Source organism: Erinaceus europaeus, chromosome 11 (assembly GCF_950295315.1).
Source record: "Erinaceus europaeus chromosome 11, mEriEur2.1, whole genome shotgun sequence".
Lineage (NCBI taxonomy): Eukaryota > Metazoa > Chordata > Mammalia > Eulipotyphla > Erinaceidae > Erinaceus > Erinaceus europaeus.
Window position 1 is genome coordinate 3,873,134 of NC_080172.1, and position 23,610 is coordinate 3,896,743.

The 23,610-nt window shown below is 40.4% G+C and overlaps 1 protein-coding gene across 1 annotated transcript in view; it reads right to left on the reverse strand.

The window, feature by feature from the left end:
* Positions 1-23,610, reverse strand: part of AP3B1 (adaptor related protein complex 3 subunit beta 1) — a 228,023-nt gene that overhangs the window by 7,231 nt on the left and 197,182 nt on the right. Inside the window, exons 25-26 of the mRNA XM_060201077.1 lie at positions 10,822-10,919; positions 5,286-5,424 (exon numbers count right to left, since the gene is read on the reverse strand). Of these exons, the coding sequence (XP_060057060.1) occupies positions 5,286-5,424; positions 10,822-10,919 (237 nt within the window). The remainder of the gene's footprint in view (positions 1-5,285; positions 5,425-10,821; positions 10,920-23,610) is intronic.

The window sequence follows — 23,610 nt, forward strand, 5'->3', positions numbered from 1 at the left end:
TAAGATATACCTTTTTTATTATTCTACTCTCTAGAGATGGTAATCAAAACGATACACCACTCTACCTGGTCAATGGCACCTTCTTTTCCTTTTTACAGGAAAGCTAAAAGCAATCTCTGTGTAGTTTCTCAGAAGGCAGGGGGTGCCACCGGTGGCTTTTCCAAGGCGTTTCACACTCTTTAGTGGGAATGTGGAGTAAAGATGTGAGTTAACAGCGGAAAACAAAATAGTACAAGTAAATTCGTACTCATGATCTTGTCACCCCACAAAAGAAATCATCAGGAAGACCTTTCCTTTGTACATGGAGGCAATGTTAATTTCCTATCCGCTATCCCTCTGCGCTGCAGGCTAGGACCTTACAATGGGTGGACTCAGGCACAATTTAAGGGAAGGAAGTTTTAAAGCAAAAAATTAACTGTGCAGTTCGGTTACTTCTGAAAGATCCCAGTATGGTTTCTCTGTAAGAAATGAGCTGAGGTCTACATTTGCTTTTCAACGAGGAGCTGCTCACACCGCCTCCGCCTCCAGAGAGCAAAGCAGTCAGATAAAAAGCAGTGCTGCCCTCTAGTGGACAGCCGCCAACCTGAGCAAGGACTCGAGGCCTTTCTACACGTCTAGTCTTGAAAGTCTAATTTTCATGTTGTAGGAAAAGCAATGCCATTTCCGATGGTTCACACCGAATCTTGTTTGTAAGAGCTATGAAAAGTGTGTGTGTGTGTGTGTGTGTGTGTGTGTGTGTGTGGGGTTGGGGGAATAGACTACAAAATCTGGCTTGTAAAAGTAAGGTACCAAGGCATGAAATGCTGTTTTGCACTATGATTCTTCAAAATTACCCAGTATTAAATACCCTGCAGTTATCAGGGGAGAAAAAAATAAAATAACAAAGAGAAGCAGTAACCCAAGGATCGATGAAACCTAAGAATGGAAGAAAGGGAAATACTGGAGAGGCCACCAAGAAGTGACCAGGATACATGCTTGCAGCTCCTGCAGTAACAAAACCTGTCACAAGGCTCTCCAAACATTACTGAAGGGAAGAGTCTCACACTTTACGTATTTCAGAACAGAACAGAAACCACCGTATCTGTCCGTATTCCACGGATCACACATACGTGACAAAGCTTCATGGCATAAGCGAAGACCTAGAAATGAAGCAAGTTGTTCTATCCAAGTACTATAGTGAAGGAAACAAATATTAATTTTAAAACTGCAACTAACTCTTTCAAGGCGTCGATAAACTGCAATGTTGTCTGCCAGGGTGTCATGGGTCTCCTGTTGGGTCCACAGCAGTATAAGTGTCTAGTAGTGGAGGACCCAAGCGAAAACAGGAGAATACCTGTTTCATTCAGATTGTCATTGTCCGCAAGTCGTATCCATTCAAAATTAAAAAAAAAAAAAAAGAGCGGTGCTGTAACAAATCCAAACCAGAAAGTAAGATGCACAGGGGCTAAAGGAACAGCTTGAATCCAAGGTTATAAGGAAAGCTGCTCGAAGTTCTTACAGAGAAAGCTAAGAACTAAAATAGAATCATGGCAGGGCAAGGCTTTCTGTTCTCACTCAAATACCACATTTCCCTCTTACAGAGTCAATCTGTTTGTCATGAAAGGGCCAAGTGAGTAGGCTTGTGTGACAGCACTCCCGTATATGAGTATCAGAATCTTTCAAACTGGGCTACAGTGAGAAAGGGCTGAGACTGCTGGTGGAAACGTTTGCTCATGGCCTAAGTCTTCCAGACATGGTCACAGTGTATAGAACCACGACTTGCAGTTTACCCTCCTGCTGGACAAGGCTGGGACGGATATATGGGCGAGTTCTATGAGATACCTACCACTGATGTGACTCAGCGATTAATCCATAAAAGGGAAATATGGAAACGAAGGGAGAAAAATGTGGAAATCACTCATCCTTGGGAATACGGAGCCGTCTCATTGGACTTCTTTTTTTTTTTTTTTTCCCTCCAGGGTTACTGCTGGGCTCGGTGCCTGCACCATGAATCCACCGCTCCTGGAGGCCATTTTCCCCCCTTTTTGTTGCCCTTGTTGTTGTAGCCTCGTTGTGGTCATTATTATTGCCATTGTTGATGTCATTCGTTGTTGGATAGGACAGAGAGAAACGGACAGAAGAGGGGAAGACAGAGAGGGGGAGAGAAAGATAGACACCTGCAGACCTGCTTCACCGCCTGTGAAGCGACTCCCCTGCAGGTGGGGAGCCGGTCCCTGCGCTTTGCTGCTCATTGGACTTCTGATCCTTTCCCCAAGAAACATTTGGAGTGCTAGCTAGAATGCAGATTCCTGGGTGCTGGCCCACAGGAGTCAATTTGGGTTTGGAGGTGTGGGTGCTGGGAATCTTAGCTTTATCTCACAAGTCACGCGTGATTCTTTTATACAGGAAAGAAAGCCTTGGGGATTTTGGTACTATAGGCTTTTCGCTTCTGGCCACAGACAAACAGACAGCACCTTTGTCAGAGGACTGTGATGTAGTCAAAGCAAATGAAGCTCAGTTCCTGAGCTCTGGACTAGAAACTTCTGCCATAAGTCCTCACTGGAGTTCTTTCTCAGGTGAGCACAACACAACACATTGTTCCTGGTGGAAGAGCCAGCTCATAGCCTCTAGCTGCTGTCAGACCACATCAAAGTTCTAGCTTTCCCTTTAGCAGTTCGTTTTCTCCTCTGTGTAGATCTTACTGATACACTTGCTTACCAGTATTGTCTTAAGGAATGTTTCAAGACTAATGCACGGTATTTATTGTGAGGAGATGAGAAACTGAACCCGTGTGTCAACGACTTGTGCTGGGCACCGTTAACTCCACCCCTCAAACAAAGCTCCTAGAATGCACAGTGCATCTTACAGCTTTATGGAAATATCCCACATAAGAAATGAAGATACTCAGCTACATATGTGATCTGGAGAACAGTGGCTTGACATAATGACCACAGTTCTCTGAAGCACAGTAAGATGGTTTTGTCCTCAAAGAGCAGGTTTTTTTTTTTTTTTTTTTTGGGGGGGGATAGTTTTTGGCTTTTAATTAGCAAGTCTTAGAGAAATGAAGATAATGTTAGTTTTAAGTACTATACTGACTGGGTTTCTGATACTATTAAGCCATTTTGAAAGTCAAAATAAACTTCAGATAATCTAATAATAGATACACTGTCTCAACTGATCTTTAAAAGTGGTTAACTTACTGCACCTAAGTAAAAGACTCTGGGGTGTGGGGGAAAGGTTTAGGGTCTGGAATATGATGGTGGAGGAGGACCTAGAGGGAGCTGAATTGTTATGTGGAAAACCGAGAAATGTTATACATGTACAAATTACTATATTTTACTGTTGACTGTAAACCATTAATCCCGCCAATAAAGAGAAAAAGTAGTTAACTAGGTAACATCTGCGGTCCTTTAATTTATATATGTATATGATTTAATTTTTAAAATTTTATTTTAATTTATCTATTATTTCATAGAGAGAGAAACTAAGAGGGAAGGGGGAGATAGGGAGGGAGAGACAGAGACACCTGCAGCCCTGCTTCACCACTCTGAAGCTTTCCCCCTGCAGGTGGGGACCAGGGGCTTGAACCTGGGTCCTTGTGTACTGTAATGCGTGTGCTTAACCAGGTGCGCCACTGCCTGGCCCCTAGTTGACTCTGTCTTAATGGAGGCCATTTTTTGTTGCTGTTGGTAGCCATTTTCTACTACATGGTCAACAGACATGTCTACTTTATAGTGCTAAACATTTTCGCATAACTAAGATTCACTTTTTCTTAGCTAGTAATTATATAGTGTTTTTTTACTTAGTATTTGATGTAAAATACTCAAATCCTGAAGAAACATGGTAGTTAAGGATTCTAAGAAATAATTAGGCGAGCTCTAGTCATTAAAATGGACAGAAGGAATATCATGATGCTTCTGGAACATATGCGCTCAACCAGGTGCGCCACCACCTAGCACTGTGATGCTTTTAAAAAAGCTCTCTCAGAATTCAAAAGTCCTAAAAAATTAAAGCATAGACCAGCAATTCTTTTCTTAGTATTTTTCAGAATAACCTTAAATCTATTACTAAGTGCAAGAAAGGCTTTAGTCAGTCTTACTCTCAGAAGAGCAAGTTATCATAGGACAGAGGGTGAGAGAAAGGGCGGGGGGGGGGGGGGAGGGGCGGCGGCGGCGAGGGGAGGGAGATGCAGAGGAAAGGAGAGACACTTGTGTAATGTGTGCATGCTCCCAGTGCGCCACCACTCAGTTACTCTGCTCCCTGTCCTTTCTTTTCCCTGCCAGCCATTTACAAACAGGCACAGAGCTTAAAGCCTAGAAGATGCTATGACTGCCTGAGATCACTGACTCTCACAGAGGCAGAGCAGAAAGTGAAACCTGGATCGCCTGGAGCACACTTTACAGAAAGCCTCTCTGGTCCCTGGACAGTGATGATGACGATGATGATGATGATGATGACGATGATGACAACTGCTTCAAGAGCACTATCCAAGTGAACTGTGTTGCTGGACTTGCACTGCTTTTAAAGCCTGAAGGTATTCCTGTAAAATCTAGGTTTCTTTTCTCATTAGAGGTGACAGCAGATGGACACTGGGAGAAGACATTCTGATGGCCTCGATGAATTCCCTTAAAGCTCATGGAGGACCAGTAGTGACTCCCTGTCTGCTCATGGGGGGAGTTATTTTTGTCTCTACTTCCATTTCAAACCACTGGGACTCCTAAGGATACAAAAAGGGTAAACATATCAATCACTTTTTCTGCTAGATTTAAACGTGATGAGCTTACATCTCAGGCTTGAGATATTTGGCGATGAAGCTGTTCCTGGCCCAGGAGAGACAAGCTGGGCTATAGTCTTGTGTCGGTTGTCTAGCAACTTAATGAGCGACCTGTGTGGACTAGCATCCAAAGAAAATCTGTAGGTGGTAGCCAACTCCTTCCTTTTAAATAAAATAGATACCCAATTTCATTGCTTTGCAAAACAGTGCTCCCAGGAGATAAGATAAATTCTCAATAATACCACACAAAAGGTACCTTCACAGATCACTAAGCTGATATAAAATACGGGTACAGTATCTATACAGGTCAGACATAATAAGTATATTGAATATTGTATGAAGTAGAGGGCTTTAACCCAAACCAAATCCATGAAATACACAACCATCCAAGAGGAGTGTAAGTGTGTGTGTATGCACGTGTGAGTGAAGATATGTTTAAGGGTTATTCTTTCAAAGGAATGAATTACGTGCTTACATACGCGTATTATATAAGTCCACAAGTTTTCTCTACTTGATGTGCCAGTGAACCAACCTGTGTACATGATCCTGGCCGGAAGGGACTACGCCTATGTTGGCTACATTTACCACCTTCTGAAGGATCACAGAGGGAGCAAAGTTCTGGGGTGCAGCAATGATCACAGCGGAAGTTTCATTCATCCCGGTAAGCTTTCCTGTAAGAGCAAAAGACACCTCCCTTTTACTGATTTCTCTGTAAGGGCTACATTAAAACAATTGTTTAAACTCAAGTCAAGCTTAGGAAGAAAAAAATTCAAGTAAAGAAATACTAGGTCAGAATGCAATTTACAAGTATCATAAAGTTAAAAAGAACTGCAACTTTAAAACTTACAAACATAATTTTGTGTAGGAAGATGTGTAAAAAATGCACTCTAACTTAATAACAATAAATCTGATTTCAAATACTGCAGTAGAAGAACGTTAGAATTGTAAAGGTAAATTTCAATATCAGCCCCTTTAAAATAAACTCAGTTAATTTGGGCTAAGTAAACTAATGTGCTTTTAATTTTTTGAAAATTTAAGTGCAAAATACATATGCATGCTTTTCCCTCTTGTTCATTCAGAGGTCTCTCTTGCCCAACGCTGCCTGAGAACAAATCAAAGTGATTCTGGAATAACTAGCAGTATATCTGATGAATAGCCTTGATAGGATGGATCACAGTTACCTGAACAATGACTGAATGTGAAGAACAGTTACATGGCTCAAAAAATGTTATGCTTCCCAGCTACAGCTGATAACAGTCATAGCACTGGCTGAGTGAATGAAAACAAAAAATTCTAATGTACGACATTTGAAAACAAAGGAGAAACATGAATGGAAAAGATACTAAAATCTCAGAGAGGTTGTGAATAATGTTGATATAAAAGAAATGAAGTTAAACAAAATCACCAACAAAAATCATACGGAGCTCATGTAAAACAGGCCTTTAAGATCACAGCCTCATGTAAATATGCTCAGTGAACAAATCCAGTAACATATCAAACGCCTGATATGAATATTAAAGCTTAGTACACGGGTTAAAAAAGGTCAAATAATTACAATCAGTGTCATCCATCTAGATCTGTGTTATCGTAGCTGATACTTGATGGCATCAAACAGCAAGACAGTCTTTGGAAACATGTATGTGTGATCATTTATGAAATTTGTAAAAACAGTAAAATTCCATGTTTGTGCTTCGATACTTGTAGTTGCAATACCTGAAGGTGCAATCAGACCTCTGAAAACCTCTCTAATATTTAGCGGCCTGGAGATCTGAGTCCCTAATATTATAAAAAGACTTCGCTAGCTTCTAACAAAGAGCGGTTTTACTAAGTACTTTCAACTCGAGGACACTCTGTTCTGTCTTAAGACTGTTTAACTTCAACATTAGGCGAAAGCTTTAAAAACTACACAAGCAGTCAAACACTGCTTTTAAGCAAAGCGCAGGGGCTGCTGACATAACACTGCTGAGAGATGTGTGTACTCATTTAGGATTTAAACCTTCTCCATTAGGCTCTATTGAAGAGCAACTGCTGAATAAATGAATGCAACTATGTTTATGTTAAAAGCCTGTTTCCCGCAGCATGTAATTAAAGGGAATGTCGTACAAAGCCAGTACTTTTGTCAAGCTCCTGTAAATGGAAAGATGGATAGCACTCAGAGCAGTGAATGCATTGCTTCATATTTAACCTTAACACTCTTGTCATTAATGGTTTGTCTAACTTGGTCTATAAAAGACAAGGTACTGCTCCATTGAAGTAAAATTAAAAAAATCAACTAAACCATGCTTTTCAGAACAGAAGATTCATTATCGTCAGCTAATGTATTGGCATAAAGCAAAATAACATCCTATCAAGTAAGGCACACATTCAATCTGCCTTCCCACCCCCCTTTATTTTTAACTCATGCTGTCTTATTGTTATAGGCAATTTGTACCACTCAGCATGACAGTGTAAACTGAATCAAGATTAATTTACATGCAAAAGAACACTTAGGAGAGCAGCATGGTAAGCAAATGTATTGTCTCGATTGCTGAGGTGGAAAGAACCTGGAAAGAAAAAAAGGTGCTCTAATTAAGGGGCATCAAAGATGATTGCTTGTGGTAGTTAAGGGCCAGCAAATAGTCAATGTCTGACCATTTAAAGAATTAGCATCTTGCTAGCTAGGAACCCCTAAGATAGATGCATAAATCATAATAAAATTAAGTAAACATTTTAGGTTTCTTAAATCAGAGATTTCTCGAAATGAAAATGTATCAGGCATTCTCACATTAACGAGAAGGAAAAATATGCCAAGGTATCATTAAAAGTTTCTCCCATTCAAAAAAGGACCGAACACTATACAGCTTGTTCATACAGAATACAAGTTATTGGGAATTACAGTTTAAACTTGCCAGACTACAGAATTGGTCGCTTCATTAGAATTTATCTAAATTTTGGTGAAGTAGTGGACACCACTTAACTTAGGTTGATCAACTACAAAAAAAACGTCAACCTGATAATATAAGAATATAAAATTGAAATTTCTCTAAGTTTTAGGGAAATGTGAATAATCTAATTCATGAGAAGAAAATGAATAAGAGGAGGCCGTTTGAAATGAGCAATTGGTTTAAGAGTCATACAGTTAAAGTCGCCTCACGAAAGCAAGTTATATATTTTCAGCGAGTGGTTTCCTATGGTACTGAAATCACCAATGAACTAAACCATTAACTAAATCTGTAAGACTCAAAACTCAAAGCAATAAAATACACTTCTATATCAATCTCACTGTCATGCTTCTGGTTAAGATTCAGATTATGATTACCTTAAATAACTTATCTCAGGATACAATAATCTTTTGTTTAGTACTTTGGTTACCAACTTATAAACATGCGAATTTAGCTATGGAACCCTACAGAGAACTGAGAAAAAAGTGACACATCAGACTATGTATATATATAATAACTTCTTTTGTTAAAAACACCAGTCTAACAGATATGATCTGTTAGAAGCATTCATAATTATTATTGCATATACTTTTTAATTATGTATGTTTTTAATATAGAATTAGGACCATGTTCCTCATGTTTTTGCAATATTTCAGTTCAATCCTAACATTAATATTAAATGCATATTTAATGCATTTCTTGAGGCCTAAAACAGATTGCCCTGTGAAATGAGATATTAAATATGAGTATCCATTTTATTTAAAGTAGAAAAACGGGCTGAAGCTATATCATGACATGCACAGAAACATCTTAAATCTATTGTCATTTTACCTGCCAGCAGTTTGTATTGATAGATTCTCAGGACACTGATTTTTATTTGACTTAGTATTTTTAAGTGAGTTATTTCTAGGTATATTTTGTGAAATAAACTAAGCTAATTCTGCAATAGTACAGCAAGCAAAAAAATACATGTGTTAAGATGAGTTGGGAGACCTCTATTACCAAACCAGCTGAAATCTTTAACTAAACGAGATGCTGCTGTGAAGCCTCTAAACCTGTGGTAAATTTGCCAGCATCAAGTCCCACATCAACAAACTGAATTCAGGGAGACAGAAAGAATGATACAGAAATGCCAAGAGACTTGCAAGGATTTACAAATATTTCGTATAAACAAATTTTCAAATAGCTTGATTCAGAGTAGCCTTTCTGCTCTATTAAACATAGCAAACAGCTGCCAGATTGATTCAGACAAATAATCAACAACCATAGAAGTAAAATGGCAGAAGCAAAAGGAATTTTGGCAACCACTCCACAGAGGGCCACAGCTGTTCTCTAAGCGTACCTCTTTCACGAGCTTACGGTTCTGTCTGGCTAGTCAGGGAAAAAATCCCTCAGTCACAGCAGAGCATAAAAAAAAAAAAAAAAAAAAAAAAAAACTTGATCGAAATATCAAGTTTTCTAAACAAAAGCGGAGGGAGAAAGATAGTCAGTGTGCGCCCTGACCTGCGGCTCTAGGTAAAGTTTAACTACATGTTCCAAAAAGGAAAAGGCCTTAACCATCAGTGTGCTAAAGCCTTATTCGGTTACGTGGCGCCACTCACCTTGGTTTGCTGAGCAGGTGCAAAGCAGAGAGGCAGGCTTTAGCCAGCAAAGGATAAGAATAGCAAATGTAAGCGTCAAGTCAATTGGTCATCAGAAAACTAAAACCACAAAGATGATTTTTCTTTTTTTCTATAACGATAGTTAAACTGAGAAAAGTTAACGCAAAGGTAGATTTAGTCATGCTCGTTTAAAATCCCTAAATATATTTACCATTGATTTACAGTCTTGTAACAGATGTTCTTTGTGAGGTCTTTCTGCCAGTCTTTTAACATTATGGCTTGCAAAGGTTTACAGAGGGGGAAAAAAAAAAATCTTTGGCACTGCAGTGAAGGGCTGCCAGGAAGCATGTCCTTCTTCCTAGATGCCACTTTCTGGAAGCATGACAGACATGATTTAATGACTTCTCGATAAGGAGATATTTGTCTGATCACCCCCTCCAGAGGAAAAAAAATTGCCTAGATTCAAATAAACTTAAAAAAAAAATTTGCTGGCATACCAATTAAATATATGCTCAAGCTTTATGGATGTTATCCTCAGATGCATAAAACCAGACAAAGCTATTTCCTCTTATTTACATAAGAAGATTTTTTTTTTTTTATTAGAGGTGTTCTTGACTCCAGGACAAGTACACGATATCAATGCTTTTATTCTGATGAAAATATTTTATGGGCATATTTAAAACAACTCAGCTCTGATATAGTCCAACGGCACAGCATTTACTTAAAGAAAAAGGAAATCTCTTAATGCTATCACTGGGAATTCATTTCAAAGGGTAAGGTGCTCTAATGTGTGCCAGGGAAAAACACATCAGCAAGACACACAAACAGTCTTATAGTGAAATACAGATACAACATTTATAAGTGGTGTAACACATCTGAGCCCCAAATTCTTGGCATTTTCACTAAACAGAACATATGAGAATATCATTAGGTTAAAAAACCACAAACCCCATACTTGAAAGGAAAAAAAAAAACAACCCTGATCAAGAATCAATTTATTATTACTGATATTATTATTTTATTTCCACTAGGGTTACTGCTGGGGCTTGGGGCCGGCACTACAAATCCACTGCCAAGAACAGGCATTTTTTTCCCTTTTGTTTTTTTCTTTCTTTCCTCTTTTCTATTTTATTTGATAGAAGAGAGAGAAATTGAAAGAGGAGGAGGAGAAAACACCCTTCCCCCAACATCCCTTCCGGAAGAGCAGGGACTCGAACCTGGGCCCTTGAGCACTGCCGTGTGTGTACTCAGCTGAGTATGCAACCGCCCCGCTCCTCAACCCATTATTTTAAAAACATGCGAATGATTTTTTTTTTAAGTTAAAAATTCCTTATGAGTCAAGTTTCAAGTATGCCAGGAGGGAAGACAGACGTACTCTGAAGGTGACTTCATAAAAGCGAACTGTGAGTGTGAGTTGAACAAGTCACGCAGAGGTCTGCGAGTGGTTCTGGATATATGCTCATTTCTCCCAGAGAACGAACGGCCAGAGGGACCAGCCCAGGCTACTTGGGATGCACGTTTCTCGCGAACCTGAGCAATCTCTCACCTTGCTCTTTCTTAAAATCCTTCTCTGACATGGCTACAGGTAGAAGTAGTTCTCCAACAGGCGGCTGAATGTTAACACTGAAGCAATCTTCCTTGGTGCTAAGAAATAAAAAAATAAAAAGCAAAGCAAAACGGATGAAATAAATGCTCAAGAAATGCGCGTTCCTCTTAACGCCACACGGTTAAACAGACGTAGCTCAAGTGTGTCCCGGTACAGCTCTTAATATAAACATCACAACTGAAAAGACTTGACATTTCCCACCCCCCCCCCCCCAGATTATTTGCAGACATACAGCTCTTGTAGCCATTGAAAAATGTACATGTAAGGGCAACAGAAGGAAATAAATAAATATTTTTTAAAACAGCACATGTGATAGTTTAGAAAACATGCAGTTACAGTAAACACCCCATGTATACAGAACTGCTAGAAGCAGGTAAGAACCACAGGTGTGCAGACCCACTCCTTAGTTCCCAGAGGGACGTAGGCAATTTGTAAAGCAGTGGCGATAAGACTTGACTTCGCCTTACCTACTGGAGGAAGTGAATGAAGCATTAAATGAGTCTTAAATGGTGAAGCTCTTCTGTTCAAAATGTTTGTTAAAGATGTCAGATTATTTTTGTTATTGTTGTTGTGCAGTGTGTACTGACCCAGGACTCTCAAGTAAGAGGCCCTGAGTTTGATCACGGCCACTGCGTGACGCCCTGGTTTGGTTTCTTTCTCTCCTTGTTCATCAAACCATTTCAAAAGAAAATAGACTATTCTTAAAACAGAGAATAAAACAGACAGCTGTTATGAATCTGTAGTAGCCAAAACCTGGAAGGAACTCAGGCGTCCAATAGCAGATGAGTGGCTGGGTAAGTTGTGGTCTAGATACACAATGGAATACTACTCAGCTATTCAAAATGGTGATTTTACCTTCTTCATCTCATCTTGGATGGAGCTTGAAGGAATCATGTGAAGTGAGATCAGCCAGAAAGAGAAGGATGGATATGGGATGATCTCACTCATAGACAGAACTTGAAAAATAAGATCAGAAGGGAAAACACTAAGCAGACCTTGGGCTGGAGTTGGTATACTGCACCAAAGTAAAAGACTCTGGTGGTGTGTGTGTGTGAGTGTGTGAGTGAGTGTGTGAGTGTGAGTGTGTGTGTGTGAGTGTGTGTGAGTGTGTGAGTGTGTGTGAGTGTGTGTATGTGTGTGTGTGAGTGTGTATGTGAGTGTGTGTGTGAGTGTGAGTGTGAGTGTGTGAGTGTGTGAGTGTGTGTGTGAGTGTGTGTGTGAATGTGTGAGTGTGTGTGAGTGTGTGTATGTGTGTGTGTGAGTGTGTATGTGAGTGTGTGTGTGAGTGTGAGTGTGTGTGTGTGTGAGTGTGAGTGTGTGTGAGTGTGAGTGTGTGTGAGTGTGTGTGTGAGTGTGTGTGAGTGTGTGTGTGAGTGTGTGTGTGAGTGGGTGTGAGTGTGTATGTGTGTGTGTGAGTGTGTATGTGAGTGTGTGTGAGTGTGTGTGAGTGTGTGTGAGTGTGTGTGTGTGTGTGAGTGTGTGTGTGTGTGTGTGTGTGTGTGTGTGTGTGTGTGTGTGTAAGGGGGGTGGAAGGTTCAGGTCTCAGGTCCTGGAACATGATGGCAGAGGACCTAGTGGGGGCTGAATTGTTATATAGAAAACTGGGAAATGTTATGCGTGTACAAACTATTGTATTTCACTGTCAACTGTTAGCCACTAGCTACCAATAAAGAGATAAACAAACAATAAAAACAAAACAGACAAAAACGGAGCGGGCAGAGCCTGCAATGGCGGCAATGGTGGTGCACCAGACCTGCATGCACAGGGCCCCCGCCCCCAGTCAGCTCCCAGCACCACTGTCTCCAAGAGCTGAGTAGTGCTGTCTTTGCAGCTCTTCTCTCTCTTTCTTTCTCTCAAACAAACCTTTCAAACAAAGAATAATACGGTGGCAATACTGTGATGGAGTCTACTAACATGAAATACCTCGCTTGAAAACTTGCTTTCTTAAAACAAAAACCCTTCTTTTCATTGATATTACTGATCATCGTGTGTTGAAGATTATTTATTTATCTTCCAAGCCACTTTCTAAATTTATGATTAATAGTGGTTACAAGATTACAGGGTATATTTCAAATTATAGATGATGAGGATTTTAAGAAATGTAACCCTGCACTTGTATCTGGCAGAAAACAATACTGAGTGCATTATTTTAAGTTCATGACATTATAAAAATCATTGCAACTGCTCAAAAATTTAAGTTACACAAATTAAAAGTTAAAAAATTTGAAGTTGGGGGCCGGGCGGTAGCACAGCAGGTTAAGCACACAAGGTGCAAAGTGCACTGACTGGCATAAGGATCCCAGTTTGAGCCCCCGGCTCCTCACCTGCGGCGGGGGGTGGGGTGGGTGGTTCGCTTCACAGGTGGTGAAGCAGGTCTGCAGGTGTCTGTCTTTCTCCCCACCCCATTTTCCCCATCTCTCTCCATTTCTCTTTGTCCTATCCAGCAACAACGACATCAGTAACAAGAAGAACAATAATAACAAACGATAAACAACAAGGGCAACACATGGGAAAAAATAGCCTCCAGGAGCGGTGGATCCCTATCGTGCGGGCACCGATAACCTTAGAGGCAAAGAGAAAAAACAGTGAAGTTGGATTAATGAATTTATCAGGTTCACCAGTATGAGTTGGCTGCAAATAAGCAAAAACTTCAGAAACAGTTCTTGAGAAATAGGCATTTATTTTTTAGTATTCAAGTTTTGAAGCTAATAGTTAAAAGCTGGTTCAATGGCCTAAAAATGCTTTCAGGGAACCAGATTCCTCTAATTTTCTTTTTTAAAATCTTTATTTATTGATTGGATAGAGATAGCCAGAAATAAAGAGGGAAGAGGGTGAGAGAGAGGGAGAGAGACAGAGACACAGACACCTGCAACCCTGCTTCACCACGTGAAGAGCTTTCTCCCTGCAGGTGGGGACTGGCGGCTTGAACCTGGGTCCTTGCTCACTGTGACATATGCACTCAACCAGGTGCGCCCCTACCTGGCCCCTGATCCCTCTAAGTTCCCATTCCAGTATCACCAGTGTGTTGGTGTGCATTCCTGTCTCTGGCATTTCCATCCAAGTGTCACTGCTATGAATTTGCTGAAGGAGGAACGCGATGGTGAGGCAACTTTTAAACAGGTGTTCCTTTGAAAAAGCATTTCTCTTTCATTTCCTAGTCACTAAAACCCCAAGACAACAGACAAAAAACCTGAGAGAGAGAGAGAGAGAGGGAGAGAGAGAGAGAGAGAGAGAGAGAGAGAGATTGTGTGTGGCTGGGTGTGTGTGTGTGTGTGTGTGTGTGTGTGTGTGTGTGTGTGTGTGTGTGTGTGTGTGTGTGTAGAAAACTGCTCTGTAATTTGATGCTCTATTTTATTCTGTTTATCTTCGTCTGGTGATTAAACTTGGGGCCTTATGCACACAAGACACTTCACCAATCCCCAAATCTGTTACTTCCTTTCCCTTTTTTTCCTTCTTTCTTTTCTCCCTCTCGCCTTCCTTCCTTTCTCCCCCCCCCCCCCCAGGAAAATGAGCTTTTCTAAAAGTTGCCTGGAAAGATTTCACCTGGGGGCTGGGCACAGCGGATTAAGTGCACGTGGCGCAAAGCACAAGGACCAGGCATCATAAGGATCCCAGTTTGAGTCCCCAGCTCTCCACCTGCAGAGTGGTTGCTTCTCTTTCTCTCCCCCTCTCTGTCTTCTACTCCTCTCTCAACTTCTCTCTGTCCTATCCAACAACAACAGCTATAACAACAATTAACAATAACAACCACAACAAGGGCAACAAAATGGAAAAAATGGCCTCCAGGAGCAGTGGATTCATAGTGCTGGCACTGAGCCCCAACGATAACCCTGGAGGCAATAAGTAAATAGATCAATAAGATTTTGACTTCATATATCATGTTAAGTGAGGTCAGTTGGAAGCAAAAGGATGAATATGGGATGATCTCACTCATAGACAGAAGTTGAAAAAGATCAGAAGGGAAAACACAAAGCAGAAATTAGACTGGAGTTGGTATGTTGCACCAAAACCAAGGACTCTGGGTTGAGTTGGGGTGGGGAGGTGTCAGGTCCTGGAACATGATGGCAGAGGAGGACCTAGGTGGGGGATTAGAGTGTGATGTGGAAAACTGAGAAATGTTACACATGGACCAACTACTGCATTTTACTGTTGACTGTAAACCATTAACCCCGCCCCAATAAAGAAAAAAAAAAGAATTAAGATAATTAGATTAAAAAAATATTTTGACTCCATACTACAACTGAGCTTTGTGGCAGGTGGGAAGGTAGCTAGGGAGATAAACATTAGATTAAGAAACATTTTATATGCTTCACAAGTGGTGAAGCAGGTCTGCAGGTGTCTTTCTCCCCCTCCCCCTTCAGTTTCTTTCTGTCCTACTGAATAAAAAAATGAAAAAAAAAGAAAAAAAGAGAAAAAAGGGGAAAAAAAGGCCACTGGTGCAGTGGATTCACAGCCTTGGCACTGAGCCCCAGCGATAACCCTGGAGGCAAAAAACAACAACAATAGCAGAAAATATTTTATAGGTGAGTGGGGCAGGGACAAATAGAAAGAAAACAAACCCATTTTATGCTGGTATAAATCCTACTTTTGTAGGCTGCCATATATGTTTTATGGAACAAGGCAAGGAAGAGACTGAAAGAATGCTTTCAATTATTCACATGTGTAGTGTGTAAGGTAAACCAATAAATCCAATTTCATTTTTAATTCAATAATCATGTATTGAAAACTAACTTGACTCCTTGTAGGGAGTATCTGGGGGATTATACAGAAGTGAAAGTGGCTACTGAAACTCACAAGTCTAGTGGGAGAGTTCAATTACATTTAATAGAATGGTAACTGTTACAGTAGAGACAGGTAGAAAGTAAGTCCACAGAAGGGGAACTGATATATTTTATAGGAGTGAGGTAAAGATACATTTATTTCCAGGAGAAGGGAGAGAAGATTTCTCCATGTGTTTTGGGAAAGCAGCCTGTGTGCAGGTGTCCACAGATGTGACAGGTGGATGCTTGTGAAAGGTCTCTTAGGTAGCGTGAACATTCACCCCAGTTCTCCCAAGGCAGACCTCAATTTGCCCTGATGTCTAGAATCCTGCTCACTGAGTGTCTGCCTTCCCTTTCTAGAGAGTCTTCATCTCGAATCTGCTCACTGAGTGTCTGCCTTCCCTTTCTAGAGAGTCCTGATCTCGAATCTGCTCATTGAGTGTCTGCCTTCCCTTTCTAGAGAGTCTTCATCTCGAATCTGCTCATTGAGTGTCTGTCTTCACTTTCTAGAGAGTCTCGATTTGTATGGCAACATTTATGACCACTTTACATTATTACTAATACTTCCATGTTTTTCTGAACCAACAGCAAACTACCACTTTCCAAAAAAGGAAAAAAAAATCCTGTATTTTAGAAACTCTTGTGGCACCGTGTATGGTGCAGCAGAGAAAAAGCCCAAAGCAGGTAAGATCACCTGGGAACTTAACTGTCTAGAAAGAAAGGCCTTTACCAGTGACTATGATTTTCACTTTAGTAAATCTCAACATTAATCCAGAGGTAGCTTCTGTTACCACCAATTTATTGACAAGAAAAGTGAAACAGTACATGCCCAACATCCAACAGATCATAGCAGTCCATAGCAACAGCAGATTGCAGTGACAGCAGGAGTGGAACCCAGTTAGAGCCTGTCAGATTATGCTTTGACACACTCACACACACACAGACACACACACACACACATACACAGACACACACAGACACACACACACACTCACACAGACACACAGACACACACACACATACACAGACACACACAGACACACACACACACAGACACACACACACACACACACACACACACACTTTTCCTACTGTCGAAAGCATTGAGGATGATGGGAATATTTTAGGATTAAGAGGTCAAGAGACAGATGTGGTAAGAAAGATGATAAGAGAGGCAGGGCTACAGAGCAGCAGCAGCTGTGTTCCTCCCCTCCCCTCCCCTCCCCTCCCCTCCCCTCCCCTCCCCTCCCCTCCCCTCCCCTCTCCTCTCCCAGATCAACTAGGAATACCAAAGGAGACCACCTGGGACTGCAACAAAGCAGCACTAGACCGACTTCAGGAACTCACCAAACTACCTGTGAGTGCAAACAGGTGCGGCTCATGGGCAGAGAGGAGCCTAGGGAGAGATTAAGTGGCTGGTGACAGTCCGGCAGTTTAGCAGATGAGACACCACTGCCAGTCTGTTTCACCAACAAAAAGACGGCTGAAGGGAGGAGAGGGCCCCCCTAAGACTAACCAAATGCAACTGTGAGTCTCCACTGCTGCTGCCCTCAGAAGCTGCAGCAGCAGGGGGAGGCCCTGTGCTGACATCTGGGAACACAGAACTGACCAGGAAACTCAAGAGAAAAGCTACATCTTGGTTACCTAGCAGTGGGGCTGTGTGGTGGGAGTCTTTCCACATTGTTCTGCTGATGAGAACATGGTGAATAGTTGCCTCAGAACCTACATACCATAAACGGGACTTGTTTAGAAACTCACAGGGCGCAGCAGTGCTGCCCAGCTTGGCAGTGAAGTTGAATTGAGCCTGGAGCTTTGGATCCTTGGAGTGTTAAGAGTCTCTTTGAATAACCACTGTATTATCTCTCCCCGACTCTGCTTTATCTCTTGGTCAGGAGTGAGGGATTAAGCAAAGAAGCCTACTTATAGTTTAAAAGTCTTCAGGCTCCCATAGTCTACAGGGAAGAAAAAGAACAAAAGAGGCTTTTAACAGCCTCTGTGCTCCAACTAGAACTACTGGACATTTTGAGAGTCATTCATCCCAAGAAACTGGAATGCACATTTTACTCAAGTCCACATGGGTCATTCTCAAGGATAGACCGTATGTTAGGCCACAAAGACAGCATCAGCCAATTCAAGAGCATTGAAATCATCCCAAGCATCTTCTCAGACCACAGTGGAATGAAACTAACACTTAACAATCAACAATAGATTAGTAATAGTCCTAAAATGTGGAAGCTCAACAGTACACTCCTTAACAACTACTGGGTCAAAGAGGAAATAAAGGAAGGAATCAAAATGTTTTGAGAGTTCAATGAAAATGAAGACACAAGCTATCAAAATATTTGGGACACAGCTAAAGCAGTAGTGAGAGGGAAGTTCATAGCCATACAAGCACACATTAGGAAACAAGAAAAAGCACAAATAAACAGCCTGATTGCACATCTTAAAGACCTAGAAGAAGAAGAACAAAGGAACCCTAAAGCAACCAGAAGGACAGAAATCACTCAAGTTAGGACAAAAATAAATTTAACATCGAAAATAAGAAAACCATACAAAAGGTCAATGAAAGTAAGTGTTGATTCTTCGAAAGAGTGAACAAAATCGACAAACCTTTAGCCAGACTCACAAAACAAAAAGGGGAGAAGACCCAAATAAATCGGATAGTAAATGAAAGATGAGATATCACAACAGACACTGCAGAAATTCAACATATCATGCGAGGCCTCTATGAACAACTATATGCAACCAAGCTAGAGAACCTGGAAGAAATGGGCTATTTCCTAGATACCTACAAACTTCCAGAATTAAGAGGAAATAGATTAACATGAGTAGGCCTATGACATCTAATGAAATTGAAACAGTTATCAAAATCCTTCCCAAGAATAAAAATCCTGGATCAGATGGTTTTACAAATGAATTCTACAAACCCTTCAAGGAAGAGTCAATACCTCTTCTTTTAAAAGTCTTCCAGAAGATTGAAGACACTGGAATACTCCCTGCCAGCTTCTATGAAGCCAACATCACCCTGATACCAAAAGCAGACAGGGACACAACAAAAAAAGAAAACTACAGACCAATATCTCTGATGAACATAGATGCTAAAATAGTGAACAAAATTCTAGCCAACCAGATACAGCAGACTATTAAAAAGATTGTTCATCATGACCAAATGGGGTTTATCCCAGGCATGCAAGGTTGGTTTAATATACATAAATCAATCAACGTGAACCACCACATCAACAAAAGCAAGACCATAAACCACATGGTCATATCAACAGACACAGAGAAAGCCTTTGACAAAATACAACATCCCTTTATGATCAAAACACTACAAAAAATGGGATGGATGGAAAATTCCTCAAGATAGTGGAGTCTATATATAGCAGACTTACAGCCAAAAAAAGCTGAAAGCGTTTCCCCTCAGATCAGGTACTAGACAGGGCTGCCCACTATCACCATTACTATTCAACATAGTGTTGGAAGTTCTTGCCATAGCAATCAGGCAGGAGCAAGGAATAAAAGGGATACAGATTGGAAGAGAAAAAGTCAAACTCTCCCTATTTGCAGATGACATGATAGTATACATAGAAAAACCTAAGAAATCCAGCAAGAAGCTTTTGGAAATCATCAGGCAATACAGTAAGGTGTCAGGCTACAAAATTAACATTCAAAAGTCAGTGTCATTACCCTATGCAAACACTAAGTTAGAAGAAGCTGAAATCCAGAAATCAATTCCTTTTACTATAGCAACAAAACAATAAAATATCTGGGAGTCGGGCTGTAGTGCAGCGGGTTAAGCGCAGGTGGCACAAAGCACAAGGACCGGCATAAGGATTCCGGTTCAAACCCCGGCTCCCCACCTGCAGGGGAGTCGCTTCACAGGCGGTGAAGCAGGTCTGCAGGTGTCTATCTTTCTCTCCTCCTCTCTCCATTTCTCTCTGTCCTATCCAACAACAACAACAACAATAATAACTACAACAATAAAACAACAAGGGCAACAAAAGGGAATAAATAAATAAAATAAATATTTTTTAAAAAAACATAAAAAAAAACAATAAAATATCTAGGAATAAACCTGACCAAAGAAGTGAAAGACTTGTATACTGAAAATTATGAGTCACTACTCAAAGAAATTGAAAAAGACACAAAGAAGTGGAAAGATATTCCATGTTCATGGGTTGGAAGAATTAACATCATCAAAATGAATATACCACCCAGAGCCATCTACAGATTTAATGCTATTCCCATCAAGATCCCAAGCACATTTTTTTTGGAGAATAGAACAAATGCTACAAATGTATATCTGGAACCAGAAAAGACCTAGAATTGCCAAAACAATCTTGAGAAGAAAGAACAGAACTGGAGGCATCACACTCCCAGATCTCTAATTGTATTATAGGGCCACTGTCATCGAACTGCTTGGTACTGGAACATGAACAGACACACTGACCAGTGGAACAGAACTGAGAGCCCAGAAGTGAGCCCCCACACCTATGGACATCTAATCTTTGACAAAGTTGCCCAGACTATTAAATGGGGAAAGCAGAGTCTCTTCAACAAATGGTGTTGGAAAAAATGGGTTGAAACATGTAGAAGAATGAAACTGAACCACTACATTTCACCAAATACTAAAGTAAATTCCAAGTGGATCAAGGACTTGGATGTTAGACCACAAACTATCAGATACTTAGAGGAAATTATTGACAGAACTATTTTCCGCATAAATTTTAAACACATCTTCAATGAAACGAATCCAATTACAAAGAAGACTAAGGAAAGCATAAACCTCTGGGATTATATCAAATTAAAAAGCTTCTGCACAGCAAAAGTAACCACTACCCAAACCAAGAGACCCCTCACAGAATGGGAGAAGATCTTTACATGCCATATATCAGACAAGAGTTTAATAACCAAAATATATTAAGAGCTTGCCAAACTCAACAAAACAAATAATCCCATCCAAAAATGGGGAGAGGACATAGACAGAATATTTAGGCTGAGAAACACATGAAAAAATGCTCCAAGTCTTTGACTGTCAGAGAAATGCAAACAATGAGATATCACTTTACAACAATGAGATATCACTTCACTCCTGTGAGAATGCCATACATCAGAAAAAGTAGCAGCAGCAAATGCTGGAGAGGGTGTGGGGTCAAAGGAACCCTCCTGCACTGCTGGTGGGAATGTCATTTGGTCCAACCTCTGTGGAGAGCAGTCTGGAGAACTCTCAGAAGGCTAGACATGGACCTACTCTTTGATCCAGTAATTTTTCTATGACCCTGCAATTCCTCTGGGGATAGATTTTTTTAAGGATCCCAACACACCCATCCCAAAAGATCTGTGTACACATATGTTCTTGGCAGCACAATCTGTAATAGCCAAAACCTGGAAGCAACCCAGGTGTCCAACAACAGATGAGGGGCTGAGCAAGTTGTGGTCTAGATACACAATGGAATACTACTCAGCTATAAAAAATGGTAACTTCACCATTTTCAGCTGATCTTGGATGGAGATGGCAAAAATCATGTTAAGTGAAATAAGTCAGAAACAGAAGGATGAATATGGGATGATCTCACTCTCAGGCAGAAGTTGAAAAACAAGGTCAGAAGAGAAAAAACAAGCAAAACCTGAACTGGAATTGTCGTACTGCACGAAAGTAAAAGGCTCGGGGGTGGGTGGGTGGGTGGAGAATATAGATCCAAGATGGATGACAGAGGACCTAGTGGGGGTTGTATTGTTAAATGGGAAACTGGGGAATGTTATGCATGTACAAACTATTGTATTTACTGTTGAATGTAAAACATCAATTCTCCAATAAAGAAATAATTTTAAAAAATAAATAAATAAAATCTTTTTTAAAAAAGAAAAAAAATTTTTATCGGGGGGATTAATGGTTTATAGTTCACAGTAAAATACAACAATCTGTATATGCATAGCATTTCCTTGTGAGTATACTCATGTCTACCTAAATACCTAGGTATCTGTCCCTCCCCTTTGATTTAGTAATGTGACTGTCAACCCAGGTCCCTGTGCATGGTTACATGTGCGCCCGGCCAGATGCACTATTACGCAGCCTCTTACCCTAATTTTCTTTTCACTTGTCCAATTGGTGCTAGCATTCTGTCAGATCCGTTCTCTCTTTTGTAGCAGTACTTTTCCCCCCATAAGTGTCTTACTTCATGGATTTTCGTTTCTCTGTGATTGTTAATCTGCTTCCATCTGCTACCTAAATGCCAATTCTTTAGAGTTTCTGGTGAACTAGATGGCATTTTTCTATATTTTCTGTCTTTTAAATGAATTGTGGGGGGCAGAAACAGGGGTAGATAATAGTACTCTTCTAACTTGAGCCAGGTCTTATTATTTTTCATACTGGTTAATACATATAACCCTACTGATTACAAGCTTGGGACCATTTTATGCACTGTTATCTACACACACACACACACACACACACACACACACACGTAATGCATATCTGTATGTGTGGAAGTCCTTTTAAAGTAAGCTAAACAATAAAAAGATGTCTTACGAAAGAGACCAGATAGCTGCTCATCAGGTCAAAAACATGCAGCCCCACGGACAGAGCATGGAACCCCGTGTGTGCAAGCCCCGTGCTGTCCTGGCTAAGAGCTCGCTCAGCTGGATCTGTGTTAACTATACGGTGTACCCACCAGCCTATTCTGTCTACCAACCTCCCTCCTTCTGTTCCATAGCTGGGATGATCCGGAATTCACCTGGAGGTGAGAGTAGAACCATGCTCTCTCTGGCCCTTTTTCTTTGAATATATGAACTATAGCTGAAAGCCTTACTAGCCTGTTTTCCGCATTTCTGATCTTCTTGTCAAATATGCTCTCATTACCCTTTATTTTATGTATCGATTTGTATAATGTAACAGCGTGAAAAAAAAACTCAGTATCAGTCATTTTTTTCCCCTTCTTCTTCTTCTACTTTTTATTGAACTAGTAGGACTAATATAGCGCATCACTAAGCAAAAAGTGCTACTTACCATGCAAAAGGCACAGTCAGTGATTGGCACCCAGGGCCAATTGATCTACCTATTACCACTATCTCCCTGCCCCCATCACACTACTATGAAGCTATTGATTCAAACACTGCCGATCGCTTTCCATTTTCTGATTTTGGGCAGGCCAATTAAGAGAGTGAGTAATTGTGATTACACTGCTTCAGGATCAATTACATTTGATGCAAGACAAAGTGTTCTTTTTGGGACACATGAAAAAATGATTTTTGATCTAGCATATTTATATGCTCTATAACATCTGAAATAGTTACATATCACAATAGAAAGGCATATTGCTATAACTGCTTATAGCAGCTAAGACCATTGTCTATGTAAAAAGAACTGACCATTTCCCTAAAATTAGCTTAGAAGAAATTGATGAAAACTTTATATCCATCCCTCAACCTAAGATGCAAACTGAACACTATTTATTAGTCTCTGGCACAACTTTGTTAATTTTGGAAAACCAAATGTGAATGTCTCCTATGGACTATAAAAGAAACCTTTGTAATTAAAAAAATATTTAAAAAACCTATCTCATTATTAGAAATACTATTTTTTAATAAAAATGTAAGAAAAGGGTTTTTTTTGTTGCTGTTGTTCTTAATTCTGCCTCTACTTGGTGTGTGAGCTTTGTCATTGGACTCACATTGTCGAAATCATTAAAATGAATACACCTTTGATGTGAAGGCAGATCTATTTAGAGTGATGTTACTCAGAGTCCTGTGCTCAGGAATATTGATCTGTGTTGTTTGTCTAATAGAAAAATAATAAACAATTACTAGCCAGTGCTGGGAAAAGTAATCAGTTTTTATATATCACTAACATGGCAGACCTCCCCAAACATAAAGGTGGCGCTCTGCATAAAATCAATGTGCTATGCTACAGTGCTTGGGGCTCATCACCGCAGCTTCTCAGTGATCGACGGGATGTGGTGAAGCCTGAACA